General features: G+C 37.5%; 4 protein-coding genes across 9 annotated transcripts; 1 reads left to right on the forward strand and 3 right to left on the reverse strand.

Moving 5' to 3' along the window:
* Positions 1 to 2: 2 nt before the first annotated feature.
* Positions 3 to 3,696, forward strand: LOC110819526 (Tetratricopeptide repeat (TPR)-like superfamily protein). Of its 2 annotated transcripts, none has more exons than XM_022048764.2 (2): positions 3 to 351; positions 2,154 to 3,696. In XM_022048764.2, the coding sequence occupies exons 1-2, from the start codon at positions 88 to 90 to the stop codon at positions 3,390 to 3,392; spliced, it is 1,503 nt and encodes a 500-aa protein (XP_021904456.1). In that variant the 5' UTR covers positions 3 to 87; the 3' UTR covers positions 3,393 to 3,696. The 2 variants fall into 2 exon arrangements, with proteins under 2 accessions (XP_021904456.1, XP_021904457.1); XM_022048765.2 differs by lacking the exon at positions 3 to 351 and adding an exon at positions 358 to 1,334.
* Positions 3,697 to 3,788: 92 nt separating this feature from the next.
* On the reverse strand, positions 3,789 to 4,535 carry LOC110819584 (late embryogenesis abundant protein 18-like). Its single transcript, XM_022048825.2, has one exon. It carries the CDS (start codon positions 4,455 to 4,457, stop codon positions 3,975 to 3,977), a length of 483 nt encoding a protein of 160 aa, XP_021904517.1. The 5' UTR covers positions 4,458 to 4,535; the 3' UTR covers positions 3,789 to 3,974.
* Positions 4,536 to 5,293: 758 nt separating this feature from the next.
* Positions 5,294 to 9,148, reverse strand: LOC110819601 (Cyclophilin-like peptidyl-prolyl cis-trans isomerase family protein). 2 transcript variants are annotated; one of them, XM_022048849.2, is made up of 8 exons: positions 8,970 to 9,148; positions 8,251 to 8,435; positions 7,776 to 7,815; positions 7,495 to 7,542; positions 7,054 to 7,139; positions 6,251 to 6,385; positions 5,963 to 6,113; positions 5,294 to 5,528 (listed from the first exon to the last, which is right to left on the reverse strand). In XM_022048849.2, exons 2-8 carry the CDS (start codon positions 8,400 to 8,402, stop codon positions 5,442 to 5,444), a joined length of 699 nt encoding a protein of 232 aa, XP_021904541.1. In that variant the 5' UTR covers positions 8,403 to 8,435; positions 8,970 to 9,148; the 3' UTR covers positions 5,294 to 5,441. The 2 variants fall into 2 exon arrangements, with proteins under 2 accessions (XP_021904541.1, XP_021904542.1); XM_022048850.2 differs by having other exon boundaries at positions 8,251 to 8,432; positions 8,970 to 9,142.
* A 647-nt stretch (positions 9,149 to 9,795) lies between these two features.
* Positions 9,796 to 20,677, reverse strand: POP1 (ribonuclease Ps). Of its 4 annotated transcripts, none has more exons than XM_022048634.2 (10): positions 19,972 to 20,677; positions 19,802 to 19,883; positions 19,584 to 19,691; positions 19,273 to 19,503; positions 18,977 to 19,095; positions 18,373 to 18,888; positions 11,394 to 11,502; positions 10,727 to 11,316; positions 10,252 to 10,419; positions 9,796 to 10,153 (listed from the first exon to the last, which is right to left on the reverse strand). In XM_022048634.2, exons 1-10 carry the CDS (start codon positions 20,412 to 20,414, stop codon positions 9,955 to 9,957), a joined length of 2,565 nt encoding a protein of 854 aa, XP_021904326.1. In that variant the 5' UTR covers positions 20,415 to 20,677; the 3' UTR covers positions 9,796 to 9,954. The 4 variants fall into 4 exon arrangements, with proteins under 4 accessions (XP_021904326.1, XP_021904327.1, XP_021904324.1 ...); XM_022048635.2 differs by having other exon boundaries at positions 19,273 to 19,473; positions 19,802 to 19,898; XM_022048632.2 differs by having other exon boundaries at positions 19,802 to 19,898; positions 19,972 to 20,675.
* Between the last annotated feature and the right edge of the window lie 269 nt (positions 20,678 to 20,946).

The following is a 20,946-nucleotide window of genomic DNA, read 5'->3' on the forward strand; positions in this document are numbered from 1 at the left end:
TTAACTAAACCCTAACAAAACCCCGACTTGCTTGCGAACTGCTGATTACAAGAGAGAGAGAGGTTCCAAGTTTCGGTTCTTGAGAAAATGATCCGTGGTCGTCTCATTTCGTCAGCGTCCTGGCTAGTGAGGCGCCTTTGTACGGCTTCTGTGGAGGCGGCGCCGGCGGCCGAGTCATCGAGACGTCATGGAAAACTTTACAGGAAGTTATCGGCTCTGGGAGCGACCGGGGGAACAGTGGCACAGGTGCTGGATCAGCACATCATGGAGGGTGGAACTGTTAGGAAAGATGAGCTTTCTCGCATCATCAAAGAGCTCCGCAAGTTCCGTCGCCATCAGCATGCCCTTGAGGTTTCCCCCCACTCTACCATTTTCCCTCCTTTTTCTGCTTTACTGATTTTGTCTTAAAACCTAGAGAACAAAAACCAGTCTTGGTCTGGATTGCTGCTGATGTATGCTTGCCAATGAAGTGTAGTTTATCTGGCTATTCTAGCTAATCAATAATGGTTTGAAAAGTATGAGAACTTAGTTCTTCCAAGCTTAGCACTATCTGGGGAGAGAAAAAAAACCCTTATTGTTCAATGTTCTCAGAAATCCATAATCATGACTATGGTGTTTATGTCAGTAGCTTATGTCAGTAAGTTCTGCTGCATTTACTATTTTTACACAGTAGCAATAATGGAGAGGCAGGGGAGCTGTTAGTTCTTCCAGGGATGACACTGCTTGAGGAGGGAAAGCGATCCTTATCGTTCAATGTCCTTTCATACTCAATTCAGAACTCGATAATTCAAAACTCACACCATTGTTTTGAAGATTCTGAATCAACTTGTGCCTGAGATGAATCTGGATAGTTAGACATGACACCTCTGTCTTAGAATTCATCTTCAATAATGAATGCAGCACTACATAGAACCTAGATTTCAGCCATAACTGTTAGGTCCCATTCAAAGCTTGTAAGGAAAGAAAAATGTTTTCTGCTTAAGGTGAGAAAAGAACCCAGAATTTGGAATGATTTTCTACTTGGTTTTTATTCACATGTCGAGGCTTTAACTAGCCAAAGAGGGATTACAAGCTAATAACTACTTCCTAATTCTACGAACATGATTTCCAAAGAAAGAGATAAGGGATAATGGTCCACTTCTGTTGTGGAGAGCTGCTGCAGAGTCGAATTGGCTGAATGTGGATATGGTGGACCGGTTCTGTAGGGATGGTTGGTGCACGTGCGGTTGACTGGGTCATTTTCTTCAATTCTGGTATTTTGGGTCTCTTGTGGGAACACGTTGGGATCTACGGATGCTAACAATAACTTTTCAGATAGGGGGACTCTTGACATGGTAAACCTTCTAAAAGTTTTGGAATCTGTTCAACTTAATACTTAATTAGACAAAAGGATATGGACCTTGGAATCTTCAGGAATATTCACTTGCAAATCTTTTTTTTAACATCTCATCTCCAAACATAACGAGAACCCAGCACATAAGTCAAACAAGTTATGGAAATCTTCCGTTCCTTCCAAAGTCAACGTGTTTACTTGGACTGCCATTCTTTGAATGCTAAACACCATGCTTCAGGTCTGCTGACCTAATTGTGCCTTGTCTCCAGATATATGCGTGATGTGTTTTGCAGGAGACGAGACGCACTCACATCTGTTATTGCACTGTAATACATCCTGGAGGTTTTTGACAGAGTTGGTCAACCCGTTCAGTTTTTGTTGGATTACTCCACCGATGGTGGAGGTGTTCATGAATTGTTTTTTGAATGGTGAAGGTTTTAAATACACAGGCTAAGGCCCTCTGGAAAGGAGCTCTCTTTGCTGACTTTTGGAGCATTTGGCTTGCAAGGAATTGCCTGTCTTTAATGACTAGCCACCCCTTAATAAGAGCTGTGGGAGAGAGCCAATTTTTTTGCTACATTGTGGGTTAAGGCCCACGGCCATTTTCCTACCATTTACATCTCTGACCTGCATCAGAATTGAATGTTTTCATTTCTAGGAGTTAGTTTTTTATTTTGTTTACTTTTATCTTACTTTTCTAGCTTGTGGAGGATATCTTTTCCTTGCTTGTATTCTTCTTTCCTTTTTTATTAGTAATTTTTCTTTTCCTTTAAAAAAAAAGAAAGTTCCAGCTCGTGACTCATTTGTCGCTCTGATACAGATTATGGACTGGATGGAGAGGAGGAAGATGAATTTTTCCCACCCTGATCAGGCTACCCGTTTGGATCTTATAGCCAAAACTAAAGGGATAACAGCTGCTGAAAATTACTTCAGTGGCCTCTCTCCAGCTGCTAAGAATCAATTTACTTATGGAGCTCTTCTGAACTGCTATTGCACAGAGGTTATGACAGACAAGGCATTGGCTCACTTTGAAAAGATGGATGAACTGAATTTTGTTTCTGGTTCTTTACCTTTTACCAATCTGATGTGCTTATATATGAAATTGGGAAAACCCGAGGAGGTGCCTCGTCTTGTTGATGAAATGAAGCGGAGAAAGATACCTTTATCCACCTTCTCATATTCTATCTGGCTGCAGAGCCTGGGAAGTTTAGATGATATTGAAGGAGTAGAGGAAGTTCTTGAGGAGATGGCAAAGGATGGGGAAGACAAATCCACTTGGAACACATACGCTAACCTGGCTGCAATCTATGCTAAAGCTGGGCAGATTGAGAAGGCCAAGTTAGCTCTTAAAAGTTTGGAGGAGAAGATGAAAAAACGGAATCGTGAACCCTACCATTATCTTCTCAGTATATATGCTGGAATTTCAAATCCTGCTGAGGTAAATCGGGTGTGGAATTCCTTGAAGACAGCTATTCCTGGTGTTAACAATATGAGCTACCTAGTCATGCTTCAAGCCCTTGATAAACTGAATGATGTTAGTGGTTTAAAGAAATGCTTTGAGGAGTGGGAATCCAATTGCTCTCATTATGATATGAGACTAGCAAACGTCACCATTCGCAATTACTTATCGGCTGACATGCACAGTGAAGCTATTTCGGTTTTTGCCAATGCTCGGAAGAGGAGTTCAGGGCCGTTTTTGAAGGCTCACGAAATGCTAGTGATTTTTTACTTGAAGAATCAGCAGCCTCATTTGGCTCTGAAGCATTGGGAAGAAGCAATATCCGGAGAGGACAAAAACTGGAGTTGGAGCTCTGAATTAGTGAGTGCCTTCTTCAAGTATTTCCGGGAAGGAAAAGATGTCGATGGAGCTGAGGAGTTCTGCAGGGGGTTAAAACAATTTGATTGTCTTGATTCCAATGCCTATTCTTTGTTGTTGAGAACTTATATAGCTGCTGGCAGATCAGCCCCGGAGATGCAAAGGAGGCTGGAGCAAGACAACATTGAAATAAACCAAGAGCTTGAGGAATTGCTTGCAAATGTCTCTTCCATTTTCAGATAAAATCTGGCTAGGAGATTAATCTTGGATTGTTATCTTAATGCCCTAATGACTGGATGTGATGCGATGAAAGCAATTCAAGACTAACGAGAGCCAAGTTATTAATCATTTTCTTTTTCTGGCAAATCACACTACATTTATTATTTGAAGTAGTTTTTTTTATCATTTTTTTTCTTGGTTCTATATATAGTTTGTCATGTTGTGATTCAATCTCAGTTTTGTCTCTGTAATTTTATTATATCAAAATTCAATCTCTGTTAATTTATTTTGATAATTCAATAAATTATTGGTGGCTTCCTTATTATTATTTTATAATATATAAAGTTCATTTTAGTTTTAATTTTTTGTAGTTAATTTATTTTTCTGTTCGCTTTTTAATTTTAGAAAATAAAACCAGTCTTTCAATAATACCTAATATTTCAATTTTATTTCACAACGATTTATAAAATTACAAATCTCTCTACCCACCCGACCGTTTACTTTTTTTGTCTTAAAAAAAGGAAATCGTACAACCCGACCCGATTCCGAAAGCATCTACCCCAATACAATCATAAAGAAAGGCCATCCCGCCAGCAAACTGCTCGTCTAAACATACTGGTTCCCCCGGGGTTGCCCACCAAGGGGATACGTAGTGGGGTACGTAGGAACCGCAGTAGCCGTTCCAACAGGTTGCTGCCCTTGAGCAACCGGCCCAGGCGGAGTGCTAACCATGGGCTCGGCGCTCACGACAGGCTGCTGCCCAGTGCTAGTAACACCGTACGCGGGATTACTAGTTCCAAATCCAGCAGGATGGCTGGCAGCAACTGGAGTTGGCGCATAATGTTTGTGGCCGGCGAGAGACCCCTGCTTGGCTCTCAGCTTCTGGGCTGCGTGTTCGGCTTTGGCTTGGTGCAGTTCCATCTTAGCTTGTGCTTCCTTAGCTTTTCTACGCTCACGGGCTATATGTTTCTGTTCTTCCGTCGTCGCCGTCGCTTTCTCCAGCTTCTCTTCAGTTTTAGCCATGCAGATTTTGATGTGCTCCTTCGTTGAACTTGCCATGTTGCTTATTTTTTCCTTAGCAGATTGCATCTTCAACTTTTTTTTTTTGTTTGAGCTCTGAAGAAAACAAGTTTTGATGGGAGAGCGAAAGACAATGTTCGTGGATATATGTGTTCTATGTATGCGGTAATTAGATTAGCGACGCTCTTGCTTATTCACACGTGTGCTGCCGGCAGACACGTGTCTAACATGCAGTTTCATGTCTTGCCAAATAGGACCATTCCAGCTTTTCATTTGGAGATAAGCAAGCAATTCTTCGAATTTTCTGGAAAGAAAAATTTCGGCTTCAAGAAAAATGGCGATGTTGAGATATTTATCATATATGTGTATATACATCTATATAAGTATATATTTTAATATCTCGTAATATACGCTCTACCTAAGTTACCTGATTCAATTAAATGCAAGTTGAAAAAAATTTTATACATAATAATCTAAAAAACCAAATTATATTTACTTAATTTGATAATTTATTTTTATTCTTAAAACACTTAATAATATTATTTTTTAATTTCTATTTAATACCATTTTCCAAATCAATCTCTTTAAAACAATTACTTGTTAATCAATTTGTTGTAATTATAAAAAAGTTCATTAGAAATCAAATTGAATGAAGATTAACAAAGTCAAGGCCAGTATTTGTTTCATAATAAGAGGGAAAATCTAAAAGCTGTAATTTGATTTCACTAGTTTTTTCTTTTGGGGAAAAAATCCAAAATGAAAATTACATCAAATTGATATTTGATAGTACAAAATATAATTAACAAAAATATACCCTTTCTATGTTTCAGTTATACATGCCATGCATTAATCAATGAGAGAAGTTTTAAGAAAAACTTGAAGCTTTTAAGCAAAGTATTCCATCCTTTGGTGGCTCCAGACAAAAGATGATTTTCACAGAAGTCTCTCTGCCTTCCCGTGACAAGCTTCTTTGCAGGGCCATGAATTCAATTACAAAGGATGAGAGAATCATGCATTGTAGGACAAAATTCTGATTAATTGATGTGGAAACATTTAGATTTTCTGCTGCAAAGTCACATCAATTATGCCGATAGTCGATTTAGGCTGATAGTGCTCGTCGGTATCTACCTCTTCAATTTCCTAGCCAAGAGAAGAAAATTACACAGTAAATGTAAAGATAACTCTTTGAGAGAGCTCGTGTTGAAAGGTCGAAAGTGTTGCTTGCTTTAGGATTAGAAAGAAAGGTATAAACAAGAAGGAAAATCACGAGATCACCATTTTCCTATCAAATATGACAGGAAGATGAAGGACACAGAGAACAATTCCACAAGTCAACCATAGAAACATATTAGCTTGGTGAAGTCATGTAACACGGGTAAGCCACATATATGGCTTGGGTGTCTAACAGAATATTTATATCAGACTTTTATGCAAACAAAAAGTTCAAATGCATAGTATGACAAACGGGAGGGAGTCAGAGTTATACCACTAGAATTGCATGTCAATCTACAAAAATGAAAAAAAAAAAAAAAGAGATTCATCACAAACAGGAAGGAATTAGAATTTTTTGTCACCTGAACAACATCCTCTCCCTTGACGATCCGCCCAAAAATAGTAAGCTTCTCATTTAGATCAGGTATTGGTGCAGTTGTGATGAAAATATCGAATCCTCCATCATCATTTTTAGCCTTAGAAGTTCCAACCATGAAAGCTTCATGTTTTAAACTGGTTGACAAACACCACAAATCTTATATCACAGAGACATAAATGTGCCATGTACCACCACCCCGTGTAACTATTGACAGGACGCCAAAAACTTATAAGAGGAAAAATAGGGATTAAAGATCAGTTAGCATATAAACCTAGTATCGAGTCGATTGTAATGCTTCCCTCTCAAAGTCCAATCTTCAGTTGCCCCTAACTCATTGTTCCCTGCTTGGATTACATAATGCTTTATTACCCGGCGAAAAAGCATCCCCCTGAAGTATCCTTTTTGACTGCAGAAACAATTCAATCCAAATTCCGTTAGGATCAACTTTAGTCTTTATCATGCATTTCTTACTATTCAGTTGGACAGGCATCAGAATTCAGAAGGATATATCATATGCATCAAAAGAGAGAGAAAAGAAATTGCCTTGCAAGATGTTTGTTGAGGGATCAACCTACCACTCATAAAATCACACCTTGACTTTGAAATTACAAATATCTAAATATTCACTAGTCCATAAGATAAAACATGGCAGCTCAGATTTTCAATAAGCTTGCTGATATTTATCAACTGAATAATAATCAAACCTCCATCAACACAGTTTGCTGGGTACCAGTTCCATGATAGTCAAAATCATCCATTAGATTCATGGTAACAAGAAAATAGCATAAAAAATTAAGAGCAAAAAGCAAGAAGCAACTACTACTTAGAACATCTCCTGCCTTCCTGGCACAAATGGGGTAAAACACTTGGATTTAACTCCAGATCAATTTTACAAAATAAAACTAGATCAGAAACTGGCTTAGGTCCACAACCAATGTCAGGAATAGGAGAATACAATTTATATCAGAAGGATCTAATTCTGTTTTTCAAATATACATATACAAAATTTAACATTAATATGTCCACAAATAGAATGAGCAGTATGCAAGTTTGATGAACAAATCAACAGCTTACCATAAGTCAATGAATTCATCAACAGCTTCTGGAGAGCTATCCTTGAAAAGTTCCACAGTTATAACACCCCTTGCGGTATTCAAAATCTAGCAATAAGAGAAAACAAATAAACATAACAATAACATATGGGCGTGGGTGGACTTTTAAATGTGCTCACTTTAAGAACAACCAACAGGAGTTGTGTGATTCAAATGTACGTTTGAACAATATTGATTCGAGGAACCTATGACACTGAAAATGACTTCAACAATAATAGAAGTCATAGTATTGCATGTAGGCATCAGTAGCCACCTTTAGCTGGATTTTCAATCTCCTCTTAAACACTAACCATAAGATATTCTATGGCCATAACACATAACAAGTGTTCAACCTAGTAAGAGGCTTTCAAGCAAAAACAAGGAGCAGGAAAGCAACTTTAGCTCAGGATATAGAGAAACCTACAGCATATCCAGGGAGATCGTGTTTCTTTGGATCCACAAATGCATTACCCTACAGGATATAACAAGGAATAGTCAGGCATGTTCTATCAACATAATTTGGAGTCATTTCCTACTTGAAAAGAGAAGATAATAAGCCATGATCAAATGGAGTTTTGTTTCTTGTATTAACAGTAAACTATCATAAGAAATCGGACATCAACAATTATTTAAAAGTACAGGAGTTCTAACCATAATGATCAAAACCACTGAAAAAAATAGAAAGGTCCACAGAAAAAACTTTACCTCAATAATGGATCTGCCACTATCTGTTTGAATTCTTGACCTAAAGAAAAGCTATGAAATGAGAATAATTGAATAATAAAAGATCTCCTTTCTTCTCCTCAAAAGAAAAAAATTGGACGACAAAGATCCGCGACAAATTTCAGTTCCACATTGACAAAGAAATACAGAACTTCTCGGTATCCAAGAAGAAGGGCTGAAATCCTTTTTTTAATTAAATTTCTAATAAAATACCCAATCCCAACTCATGGTGAACATTTTCATCAGTTGTAATTTAGTTAAGGCTTCCATAATAGTCGATTTCAAAACTATAGATTATCATGAATAAGTAAAAGAAAAATAATTAACAAATTCCATATATATCTTTTGCTTCATAAAATTAAGGATTAGATTTGAATATAACTGAGTGAATAACTGCAAACATTTTGCATGTTCAGCCAAGATACATAAATATGAAGAAACCATAAAGAACACAGACCTCTGAGACCAGTGTTTATATGTGACAAAGAGAAAGGACACAGTCAAGATGATAATCAAGCTGCAAAGAATGATAGTGGTAGCACTTATTCGAGTTGGCCCTTTTTTCTTTTTGCTCTGTTGTAGAAGAGTTTGGGGCTTTATCCTTGCCATCACCCACTACTCTGCTACCTTCAATTACTACTGCTACACAAATGTATCATAAACTCAAATGTCAAATCCTAAAATAGATAGACAAGCAAACTCTATAAAGAAGAAGATAAAGTTAGATTTGGCATTTCAAATTTTCTAATAAGAAGATAAGCAACTTCTCTAAACTAGATTAGACATTTCAAATTTCAAAATTTAAATCATCTGGACGTTACTGATGAAGGACCCATCAGACGACTATGGAGCCATAATATTATTACTTTCTAAATTAATAAAATCCTACTCAGAGACGCTTTTTTTTTTTCACACAAAATAAGAAAAAACACTCTTCCGTTACGAATTTCTTCATTGCATTCAGCACCAAGATGTGCATCGAGCAAATTCAGAACTTAAAAAGGATCCACAAATCGAGCATGAGGAAAGGTAAGCTAAGTATAACTGTAAAGATGAACCCTAAAATTGGAAACTAACACAGAATATGGCAAGATAAGTGGCAGAAGATTATATATTGTTCTAGTTCTCCGCATTTTTTTAAGTTGTAGAAATGGATTTCCTCGAGAGGGAAAGTACCTGGGATTCCTCCGCTGAATCGAAACCCTCTGCGGGGACAGTACACGGAGCAGCCTTTATGATCTCGCCAGATAGAAAAGGAAGACAACAGGATTAAAGTCGTGTCTGTTTGTTGGTTCAGATGATTATTTTCTGGTTTTCTTCCACCAAATTGTCGATGTTGCCAAATTCAGGTCAGTTAAGTTTTGGATTCGCGACTGCCATTAAGAACCCTGTACCCAACATTTTTTGCTGAACAAAGAAATTACAAAACGACGCTGTTTAATAAGAGCATGGAGTTTATGTATTACACTTTTTTTTCTTTCTTTTCTTCTTGCTTTCTCTTCTTCTCTTACTTTTTTTTTTTTTAAAAAAAATATTATTTTCTGGTTTTTTTTCTTTCATTTTTTAGTTTCTCCTTTTTTTTCTTTTGAACTATTTTTTATCAATCTTATTAAAAACTTATAGAAATTAAATGGAATTAAAAATAAAAATAAAAGTAAAAACAAATGAGAGAAAACAACATCAATAATTATTGTCATTTCATTATTATTACTATAATTATTATTTCTATCAATTTTATTATTAATATATATATATATATTTCTTATTTAATTAATTATTTTATTTCATCTGTTAAAAATCGGAGTATGAGAATAAGGGGAAAAAAAAAACTATATATACTAAATAAAATCTAGGCAAAATTTTGAATAAAAATTTGTGAACTTTATGATAAAAAAAACTACATACATTTAGTAAAATCTTGACAAACATATATTCTTTGTCACAAATTTTAAATTTGTTCTGACCATTTCATAAAAAGAAACTCTTCATTCCTGAGATAAAATCAGCTTAAAAGAGAAAGATATATCTCATTTCTTTTAACGGTCTGTATTAATCCCCTAAATAAAAAATTTTAAACTCACAACAACCCCTCAAAAAAACCTCTCTCTTTACATAAAAAATTCAACCTCCAAACTATACCTAATCTAAGTGTATTTACACTTCAAATGCACTTGAAGTCACCTTCCTGCTGTTCGAGGATAATGGTAGCGAGTGCAAGCCGATAAGCCGAAGATCTAAGGTTCCTAACAAGGACATATATCTCTCTTCTCCTCCTTTTCACAGACATACTACTCCACTGCTCCTCTCTTAGATGAGCTAACAAGACTGCATCGCAGAACGCCTCTGCTGTTGGCTTCTTGCTGCACATGAGTCCGAAAAAATATCACAAGGTTATGGAGACATACATGTCAGAAGAGATGGATTGACAATTGTAACATATGTAACAACAGGCGCTCACCTTCCACAAACAAACCCAGTTGTAATAAAACCAATTGGCCAACGATAAGACTCCCTAACAGCTGGGTCCTCTGGAATATGAAGTTCCCATTCCCCAGAAGATTGCTCTTTGAAGTATGATCTTACAGCAGATGCAGGAATGGTGAGTCCACCTCCTTTACTTCCGGAACTGCAATAAGGACATACAACAGATATTTTCTTGTTAGATGATAAGTCATTATATATAAGGTGGCAATATCTTTCGATTTCAAAATAATAATAATAATAATCTTGTTATAATTCAATCTGAAAGACCTTTGCAAGTCTAAAAAGTATATGTAAGGTTTACAGGCGATTTTCTCAAGACTAAGTTCTCACAGTTTAGACATACATTATGTAGTTAGTTCAATACCCCAAATAGGAAATCGGAGAATCATAAGCAGTATCCAGCTTGTTAAACAAGGGAAGCTATTTATTTCCAAAGCTAAATAATTTACCTGGACGTCCACAATGATATATCTCCTAAGCAAGGCGCACATACAACTGCCCCATCTTCAAAAACTCCCTCCTTGTACGCATGGAGAAGAACTCTAAGAAAACATAATTTACGATCATAATGAATTTGCGAAATCCTTTTCTGTCCCCGGCTAAGCATGTTTTCATCCTTCATACACGTCAGAATACTTGTGTTCCCTTCTGGAACTTGAGGAAATAAAAGTAAATGATCACAATGGATATCACTCAAGAAAGAAGCAAGCATGGTGGATGTCCTTGCTACCATTTTGTTGGAGGAACTATCATGACAGCCAGATGCTGTTAAATTGCTCTTTTCACTACCCAACTCTGACAACAGACTACCATCTACCACATTCTTTATATGCGAAAGGTTAGTATCTTGTGCTGCAATGGATACTTTGCTGAAAGTAACACCGACACTATTCCAAGGGGGTGGAATGGGAACTCTAAAAGATCTTTTAGCAGGAGGCCGCAGTTCTGCCATTTGGTCAGTGGCAGTTGCTTCAGCTGCCATAAAGGATGAGTACGCATCACAATCAGGAAAATCTGAAGGAAAATAAGGCAATCCAAGCTGCAAAAATGAAAAATTACATAAATATTTTGGATAAAGTCATACATAAACCCAAAGACTAAGGTAGATACACTTACTTCACATGCAACCCAACGTTTCTCTCTCAAACCAATGACATGAGCACCATGCGTTACAAAAGTAACCCAAAAGACTCCAACCCAATTTAATGGGAGGATGATAGACCACCTGAAAGATGAAAAGAATAAATAACTTTGGAGGATTAACCAAAACTTCTTGCTCATGCATCTCAAGGGGGCATATCATAAAAGAGATCACAAAGACATATGTTGATATGACAATAAGCCAATCCAAGCTCATCTTGCAATATATAGTACAAAGTAAAACATAATTGTAGAATTGTTTGCGAAGGCAGAAAGCTTGACGGCCTTAGGATAAGCGAAAACAGGTGCCGGAAATCAGGTATCCATCTCCCTCAACAAAACCGAAGTTGCGTGGATCATAGACGCCCTTAACAATTTTTACTGGAACAAGGGAGGACCTCATGGAGGAAAAATATCAAAAATCGACATAATCATCTCTACTTGGTCATGATTTGGAACTGTTGAAGCAGAGTCTTGGTTCTGTCGGAAGAAAGAGCAAACTACATGCGAAGGATTTTTTTCCCAGACAGCTACGAGGCCGGAGGATAGTGGCGCCTCATGAAATCAATTTTCAAACTGGCTGAAGTCCCTTTGGTTAATCCTTTCAAAAAACAGTCCAGAAATGGTTGCGAAAATCTCCACTCTGTCACGAGGCCAACACAGCTTTTCACGTTCAACATGTGCTGTCCCAACTGTAACTGCAACTTCCAAATCACAGTCGCTACAGTGGCAAAAAAAAAAACCTTTGCGTCGGCTTTGATGTCCTCCGACCCAGGTCCCCTTCGGGTCTCAATGGCCCTACCCGCCCCAAAAACCAGCTCCAAAATGAAAAATTTTCAAAATGGCCCTGATAAGGAGACAAACTCTGTCATCCCAGAAAGCTGCCAGCCACAGATGTGCTCCTTCGGGTCAAAGAGGCAGAAAAAGCAAAATGAGAGCTCCAATGGACAGATCACGATGAGAAAGGAAAATTGACAGATTTTTTTTTGAAATAGAAGAGAGGAAGTTGTATTTAGTGTAGGCACCAAGAGGGTGCTGCCCATGTACAAAAAATTATAAGTTAATGAGCATATCTACTACAATAAAACCAAAATCATCAAGGCTAATAAGGTTATGTCCTATAATAATAGACCCAAAAAAGTGGAACCATTTGTCCTTGATGTTGCCAAAACTATCCTATGTGCCTTCAAACGCTCGATTGGGGACAGATCATGCTGGACAAACCATGCTGGACAGAGAAAGAAAAACCAGCAGACAGAAAAAGGAAAATGAAAACAGGCCCCACTTACAAAGAAGAAAAAACTTTGAAGCCCAGGCTGTTTTGGGCTGAGAAAGGAAAATAGACAGATCATGCTGTACCAAGCAAGCCCCTTCAGAAACATTCCAGCCCAAAAAAGAAGACAAAAAAATGAAATGGGAATGAAGAGTAAAAAAGAAAATAACACCTGCTGAACAAACACCCATAGCCGGGAATAAGAGTTCTCCTTCAAAAACAGATTCTAGGAAGCTATTGACAGGGGATATGACAGCAATGGTCTTCAACTCCAATGACACCATCAGAATCGTTTTCCTCCGACAGAATAGTGATCAATTTGGAAAATGAACAAATCTCTCTCACAGGTATGGAAATGGTAAAAATTCAAAATGAGCATTCTCTTTCCTGTATAAGACCTTGGTCGGCAATATTCCACAAGAACAGACTAAATTTCCGGCTAATATTATTAGCAAATCGGATGCCACTTTAAGAATTTCTTTTTTTTACATGGGAAGCAGCAAAGGGTCGCATTCTTACATTAGATAATTTAATGAAAAGAGGCTTTATAAATGTCAATAGATGTTTTCTCTGCAAAAACAGCAATGAAACATATAATCACTTGCTCCTGGGATGTCAGGTCTCGCATAGCCTCTGGTTTACTATTCTTAGCCTCATGGGGCTATTTTGGGTCAAACATAAATCAATTTTGGATAAGCTGCTTGCATGGGAAAGATTGAGCTGTCACAAGAAAACTTTTAGACTCATCTCTCTCACTATATTTTGGGTTATTTGGAAGGAAAAAAACAATCGTACTTCCGAAGGAAAAAAAGTCGACTTCAGAATCATCACTAACAATTGGTTCCATTATTTCGGGTCTACTATTTCAGCACATAACATCAAATACTTTGATGATCTCGGCTTTATAGTCGATTGTTTAATCGATTTGTAAATTTTTTGTAAATGGGTGGTGCCCCCTTGACACCTTTACTTCAATACAATTTCATACTTTTATTTCAAAAAAAAAAAAGAGCATTCTCTTCCTCCTTTGCAGATCATAAAAGTGGAGAGCTTGGCGGAGGTGATCAACTCTCTTGATCAAATCCTCAAAGAGAAGCAAGTTTATGACACCTAAATGCTTTCAAATTGGATATTTGACAACATGCACTGCATTAGTACGTATCTTGGTGTCTCCTACCTTGGATATGACAAGAGTATAAAGCTATTATTTACAGACTTGCAGGAATACTCATTTGATCAATGTAAGGGCAGGCTGTTAGCAGGAGGGAACAAAAAGAAACAGAAAGAGGGAAGCTCACGAGAACGCAAGAGATTACAGACATCTATCAACTATGATGTGCGAAGCAACAAGGGCAAGGAAAGCGGGGGGACCTCAACTGATTTATAGTGTTTGACAAAATCCTCTCTTAGAATGTTAGGGGACCAAACGATGCCTGTAAAAGAGAAGTCATAAGGGGTTGCATCAATAGATGGAAATCATCCATTTTCTGTCTTCAGGAATCCAGGTTGAGTGTCGTCAACGAGAAAATGATCAGAAGTATTTGGAGCTTGAAAGACATTGGTTGGAGCTCTCTGCAGGAGGAATCATTATTATGTGGAGAAAAGACATCATCCTGGTGATGTATCTCTTTCTTGCCTTTTCTCAAATTTATCTAACGGAGACAATTGGTATTTCTCTGGTGTTTATTGCAGAGGAAATACCACAGAACGAAATCTGTTGAAATTAGAATTGGAACATATTAAATCTTTTTGGGGGTATAAAGGAATCATTGGAGGTGACTTTAACATGGTCCTAAGAAGATAAGAGAGATCGGGAAACCACTTCCCAGATGCTGAAATTGAGGACTTAGTTTCTCTCATCAATAATCTGGACTTAATTGATTTGCCACTTGCGAGAGGGAAATGGACCTGGAGCAACTTAAGATATCAACCTTCCTTCTCTAGGATTGATAGGTTCCTCCTTTCTTCTGATCTATTATCATCCTTACCGAAATCCATTCAAAAACTCATGCCAAGACCCATCTCGGATAATTTCCCCATCATGATGGTTTCGCATGGTATTAAGTGGGTCTCGTTCCTTTCCGCTTGGACAACAAATGGCTCAAACATGAAAATTTCAGAATGCTAGTAGCAGTAACTTGGAGGAACACTATGGTCAGGGGCATTGCAAGCTTCAAAATTGCTCATAAGCTCAAGATTTTAAAGGCTGAAATTAGAAACTGGACCAAAGTCACTGGAAAACAAGAGGAAAAAGACATCTCCGGTATTATAGATGAAATTGCTAATATGGACAGTTTGGAAGCCAAAAATCACTTATCCCCTCAAGACAGAGATGAAAGAAGCAATTTGAAAATTGATCTGGCTCACAAACTTCATTTGGAAGCAATATAATGGAAACAAAAATTTCGAGAAAAATGGCTCAAAGATGGGGACAAGAATACAAAATATTTCCACATGTTAGCTAATTACTGAAGAATGATCAACTTCATTGATGAACTCAACATAGAGTGTCCTCAAGAGTAATGATGAACTAAGACAAGGGGCAAGTAAGTACTTTTAAACTTTATATACCGAAAATATTTCCCCTCGGCCAAGGCATGACGATCTTCATTTCAATAATCTTAGCGATGATGACCGGTATTTACTGGAATCAGAATTCTCTGAGACAAAAATCTATGAATGCCTTCGGGATTGTGATGGCAATAAACCTCCTGGACCAAATGGTTTCAACCTCAAATTCATTCAATCTTTTTGGGATATCTTTAAGTAGGACATCATGGATTTCTTTAACGATTTTCACAATCCGGCTCCTTCGTAAGATCACTTAATTCTACTTTTCTTGTCATGATTTCGAAGAAGACCAATCCAGACAATATTTGAGATTTTCGGCCTATAAATCTCATTGGGTGCATATACAAACTTTTTTCAAAGGTTCTTGCTACAAGATTATCTACTGTTCTACACAAGATTATTGGTGAATCTCAGAATGCTTTTGTTCATAGTAGACAAATTGCAGATACCATTCTCATTGTCAACAAAACGGCGAACAATGTCATCATGAATAATAAACAAGGTGTTTTGTGTAAACTTGATATTGAGAAAGTTTTTGATCATGTAAGTTGGGATTTCATTGATTACATGTTGGAAAGATGTGGTTTTGGCTCAAAATGGAGAAGATGGATCAGAACTTGCATTACCACTACTAGCTTTGCAATCATAGTAAATAGGGGCCCTTCAAACTCTTTTACTACTTTGAAAGGCCTAAGACAAGGTGACCCTCTCCTTTCTCTACTCTTCGTTATTGCTATGGAGGCATTGATCAAACTACTGGACAGAGCAAAGGATCTCAAACTATTACAAGGGATCACATTGAGAAGCAAAGACAATCATATGGAATTAACTCACCTATTTTTCACGGATGATGCCCTTATTTTCTACCAACCTGACATTCGCTCTTTGATTTTCTTGAAATGCATTTTATTATGCTTACAAGTGGTATTTGGATTCAAAATAAATCTTCACAAATCTGAATTGGTGGTGATAGGCTCCCAATTTAGAGCCTCCCTAACACAGGTTCTGGGTTGTAAACTCTCTCAATCTTCCATCTCGTATCTTGGTGCCCCCCTAGGGCCCAAATATAAGGATAAAAAATGTTGGGATCCTAGCAAAAATATGTTTCGAAACCAACTTACTAATTGGAAGAGAAAATTCTTATCTAAGAGGGGAATATTAACTCTCATCAAAAGCACCCTATCTAACCTCCCTATCTATTTCCTGTTGATGTTTAACATTCCAACCAGTGTTACTAACACAATGGAATCCATCTAGTGTAACTTTCTTTGGGAAGATGATGTTAATGATAGTAGGATATTTCACCTTGTCAATTGGAAAGTAATCAAAAAACCTATTAAAGATGGTGGATTGGGGTTGAGATCTATTACTACACTCAACAAGACCTTTCTTGGGAAATGTATTTGGAGATTCTAGAATGAAGGTAGCAGCCTTTGGAAATCAATCATCTTATACAAATGGTTTAATGGAGATTATCACAATCACTCCAAAATCAAAAACAACATCTATGTTACTAGTCTATGGAAATATATTTGAAATCTAAATAACATCATTCTTCACAATTCTAAATAGATCATTGGGAAGGGTAATAAAATCAGATTTTAGTCAGACATTTAGCATAACATAGTTGCTCTCCAAACAAGATTCCCCTTTATTCATGCTATCGCCAGAGATTAAAACATTTTGGTAAAGGATGTTCTGGTTCATGACAGCCCTGGTCTTTGGCAGGTGTCCGTATCCAGAAATTTACAAGACTGGGAATTAGAGGAATATTTAGCTTTGCTACAGACTCTATCTACTAGTCAGGTTTATGACAGGGAGGACCAACTTAAATGGCTACCCTCCAAAAATGACATCTTCTCTGTCGGATCTCTCTACAACTCCATGACGGACAATCTTAGTCAGAACAATATCTTTTTCCCTTACAAGCTAATTTGAAAATCTGGTGCAATCCCAAAAATTTCGTTTTTTGGCTAGAAAGCAGCAAAAAGCCGCATTCTCACCCTTGACAACTTAATGAAAAGAAGTATCACGATTGTTAACAAATGTTGCCTTTACAAAAACAACTTCGAAACCTGCAATCATCTGCTCCTTGGCTGTGAAGTCTCACAACACCTCTGAAACAGTATTCTTGGCCGAATGGGATTGTCTCGGGTCATGAACAACAACATTTCAGCAGAACTTCTTGCACGGGAGGACTTTTGCAGCAAGAGGAAAATCTTAAAACTTATCCCACTCACCATAATGCGGGTTCTTTGGAAGGAAAGAAACAATCGCACTTTTGAAGGAATAGAAGTAAATTTTAACAAAATCATAGACAATTGTTTTTATTATTTTGGTTCCACTATACTGGGACATAATATTGACTGTTTAGATGATCTAGGTTTTGTAGTTGACAATTTAATCAACTTGTAAATACATTATAAATGGGTTGTGCCCCCTTGGCACCCTTACATCAGTACAACCCACACTTTTATTTCAAAAAAAAAATTGTAGAATTGAGTTTTGTAGAAAAGTTATCAATTATTTCAAAAGCTCATGGTAGAATTCAAATTCTAATTGTCTAAACTAAAGGGCAAGAGAAATAGACTTCATAAATTGGATTCACCAGGAACAAGCAGCTTGATTCCATTGATAAAACAAGCCTCAGAAGATAAAAGCAACCTTTGTCTTGGTAATAAAATCACAACAAATATATTTTGAATTCATAAGACAATCGCAATCAAGATGTTCCCCCTCACCCAAGAGAGAGGGAGAGAAAAAGAGAGAGAGAGAGTGAGGAGAGAAAACTTCCATCAAAATGCCTGCTACATGAAAATGGAGGGCAGTCAGGTATTTGTACTCACATAAACCAAAAGAAATGGTAATTTTTGGTGTCTCCATACAGCTCCCATACAGTAGCTCATTATAAGGGTGCTCGCTATACCTCCAGCATAAGACCCGAACAGAAAAATGTTTTCACATTTGAAGAAATAAATCAAACAAGCAAATAAAGTAAAAAGATTCTCAAATCCAAATGCAAAGAAGAAGACAAAACTTCGATGCACGAGGCTTTAAACATTTAGTTATTCACAAGAAACCAAACAAAGAGGGAAAAACAGATAAATTTACCTTGTAAGTGAGCGCATGTGGGCATTATTTTTCAGCAAGAGCATAGGGCAAGATCTTGAAAACTGCACCTCATTTGATGTCTTCCACATCCCAGAATCTGGATTATCAAGAGAAAGGAAATTCAGACGCTGGTGATGTTTTTCCATGCACAGAGCAATATCTTCCATTGGGGGGCTTAATCCACGTCTTGCTTCCCACAAATTCTTGTCATTGGACCAAGTGATCGCTTTTTCAGGTTTCGACTGGGAGGAAAAGAGAAGTTCTTCATTCCTTTCTGAGATTCCTGGCAAGACAAGATCCTGTTTAGCTTCACCATCTGGGACACAGTCAAGTAACTTCGTAATATCTGCAGGCTGTTTATTAGGCATTGTTCGAGGATCCTTGACAGTGATAGGCAAAATAGCACAAGATGAAATGTCCTCCCCGTTGTGAGGCAAAATGGAACTCATAGATTGAGAATCATCTTCAGATTTTACAAGTGAACACTTTTTCCATGCCCAAGGATTCTCAGAAAAACTGCAACACAATCAACTCCACCACATAAATCTTCTCTTTCTTGTCATGTTTAAAATTATGTATATATATATATATCCACTTCACTCACCAACTAACAGGATGCAAAGTCTTCTGAAGAAGCTCAAATGCCTTTGCTCCAGTTACTTCCAATTTTGCAAGTTGACCCTCGAGTGAGAAACATTCAACCAATGTACCACTTTCCCTTGCCTTCAGGTGAAAGAACAGCGAAAATCAGAATCCTACAGATTAACAACATTTGATATATATTGTAGAAAAATTTCGGATTTAATTTCTTCAAGGCATAATAAACTATGACAAGAAACAAAATCACTATAACCACACCAAAGTGAAACCAAAAAAAAAAAAAAAATCAAATCAAATCACCTGCTTGTCACAAGCACATTGTAGAGCACTAAATGCCTCGCTGAAGGCAGAAGCATGTATCCACACCCAAAGCTGGCGAAAGCAAGAATGACCCTCAGTTTTTTCTGATTCATTAGGCCCAAGACCATCATGGCCTTCACCATCATCAGCCCTGCTCGGTATCTGAGAAGGCCGCCACATGTAAGTTACAGGAACAATTGCCTGAGAAAGAGTTGATCCAACATGATGAAGCTGAAAGAAAAGAGTAACTCATCAATCTAACTCATTAATTTATGCCTTTCACAAAAGAAGGCACACTGGATTGACCATACCATAGCACTTCCGTAAGTCACACCAGAGAGAATAGATCGAGAAATATCTTCAGATTGAGACATTGGAGAAGGCACAAGCACCATTCCCAGTATCGACATTATTGAATCCTGCAAAGTTGAAGTAACCAGGAAAAAAGGTACAACTCAATACAGCTCATAAAAGTGAATGAAAAAAGCGAGCTCAAACAAAGTGATAAAGAAAGAGAAAGAATGCCTGCCTCTGGACCCTCTAATTGCACAGCAATATAATAACTTGCATCATGAACAAGCACTCCATTCTTCAACCACCTCAACACAGCCCTGGATCCCTTTCCTCTGCATCATATTCAACAGAAAACCTCTATACAACATATACACATAACAACGCAGTTAATATACATATACATACCTGCCATGCAAACCCAGAGGAAGATGAAATCCCCAGAGCTTGGTCATTGTAAACCGCTTCGCGTGCCAAACGTGCGTCCTCAGCCTCTTGGTCCCATCACCCGAAGTACAAAATCCGCTTTCACGATTCTTCCTCAGCTCGATTCTCCTCCTGATGCGACGAGGAAGCTTCTTCTGATCCTTCTCTGTATTGGTTCTATCACCTGAAACTTCCACCCTCCGTCTTTTCCAGTGCCTAATCTTCGCGGATTTGTTGTCGTGAGCGGTAGTTCTCCTTCTCTTGTTTCTTCGAGACCGGAAATCGTTGTTCAGTCGATTCGATATCGTCGAGTGAAGAGACTCGAGCTCGGGAGCCCGGGATTCAGCGAATATCTTCACATTGATTCTGCGAGGTGGTAAAATTGAAGAGAGTTGAGAGCGTTTGTTGCTTCCATCACTGGCCATTTGAATGTGGACAAAGAGATAATTAGTGCGAATTAAGCTATAATTAACTGAGCTTAAAGATAATCTCAGCCTGAGCTCTGTTGAGTTTTCGAAACAGAAACACGAAGGACGCTGATAATGTATTGGCGTTATTAATACTCTTCCGCTTCGTTCTGCTTTAATGGCGTAAAAAAAGATTTTACAGAAAAGAACAGAAGAATTTCCGCCCGGCGCTCTGAGCCAGAGTCCAGAGAGAACCCCGGAGGTTTTAGGACAGCTCTGGAAAAAGACGGATAATAATAAAGCTGGTCTTGATTTGGGCCTATGGGGCCGAATTTTAACTTGAGATGGGCTGAAATTGGCTTCAGCTTTTGGGAGTAGAAAAGGAAATTTCTCTTTTAAAGATGTTTAAATTTTTCAATACGAAAATAGTTAATTATTAAAAAAATTAAGAATAGTAAATAGAGATAAAATAAATATAAATAAATATCATATATTTTACCTATAAAAGCTGACAAAAAGAAATTACCACTGGCACATATATATATTTGAA

This window comes from Carica papaya, chromosome 5, assembly GCF_054855325.1.
Source record: "Carica papaya isolate Zhongbai chromosome 5, ASM5485532v1, whole genome shotgun sequence".
NCBI lineage: Eukaryota > Viridiplantae > Streptophyta > Magnoliopsida > Brassicales > Caricaceae > Carica > Carica papaya.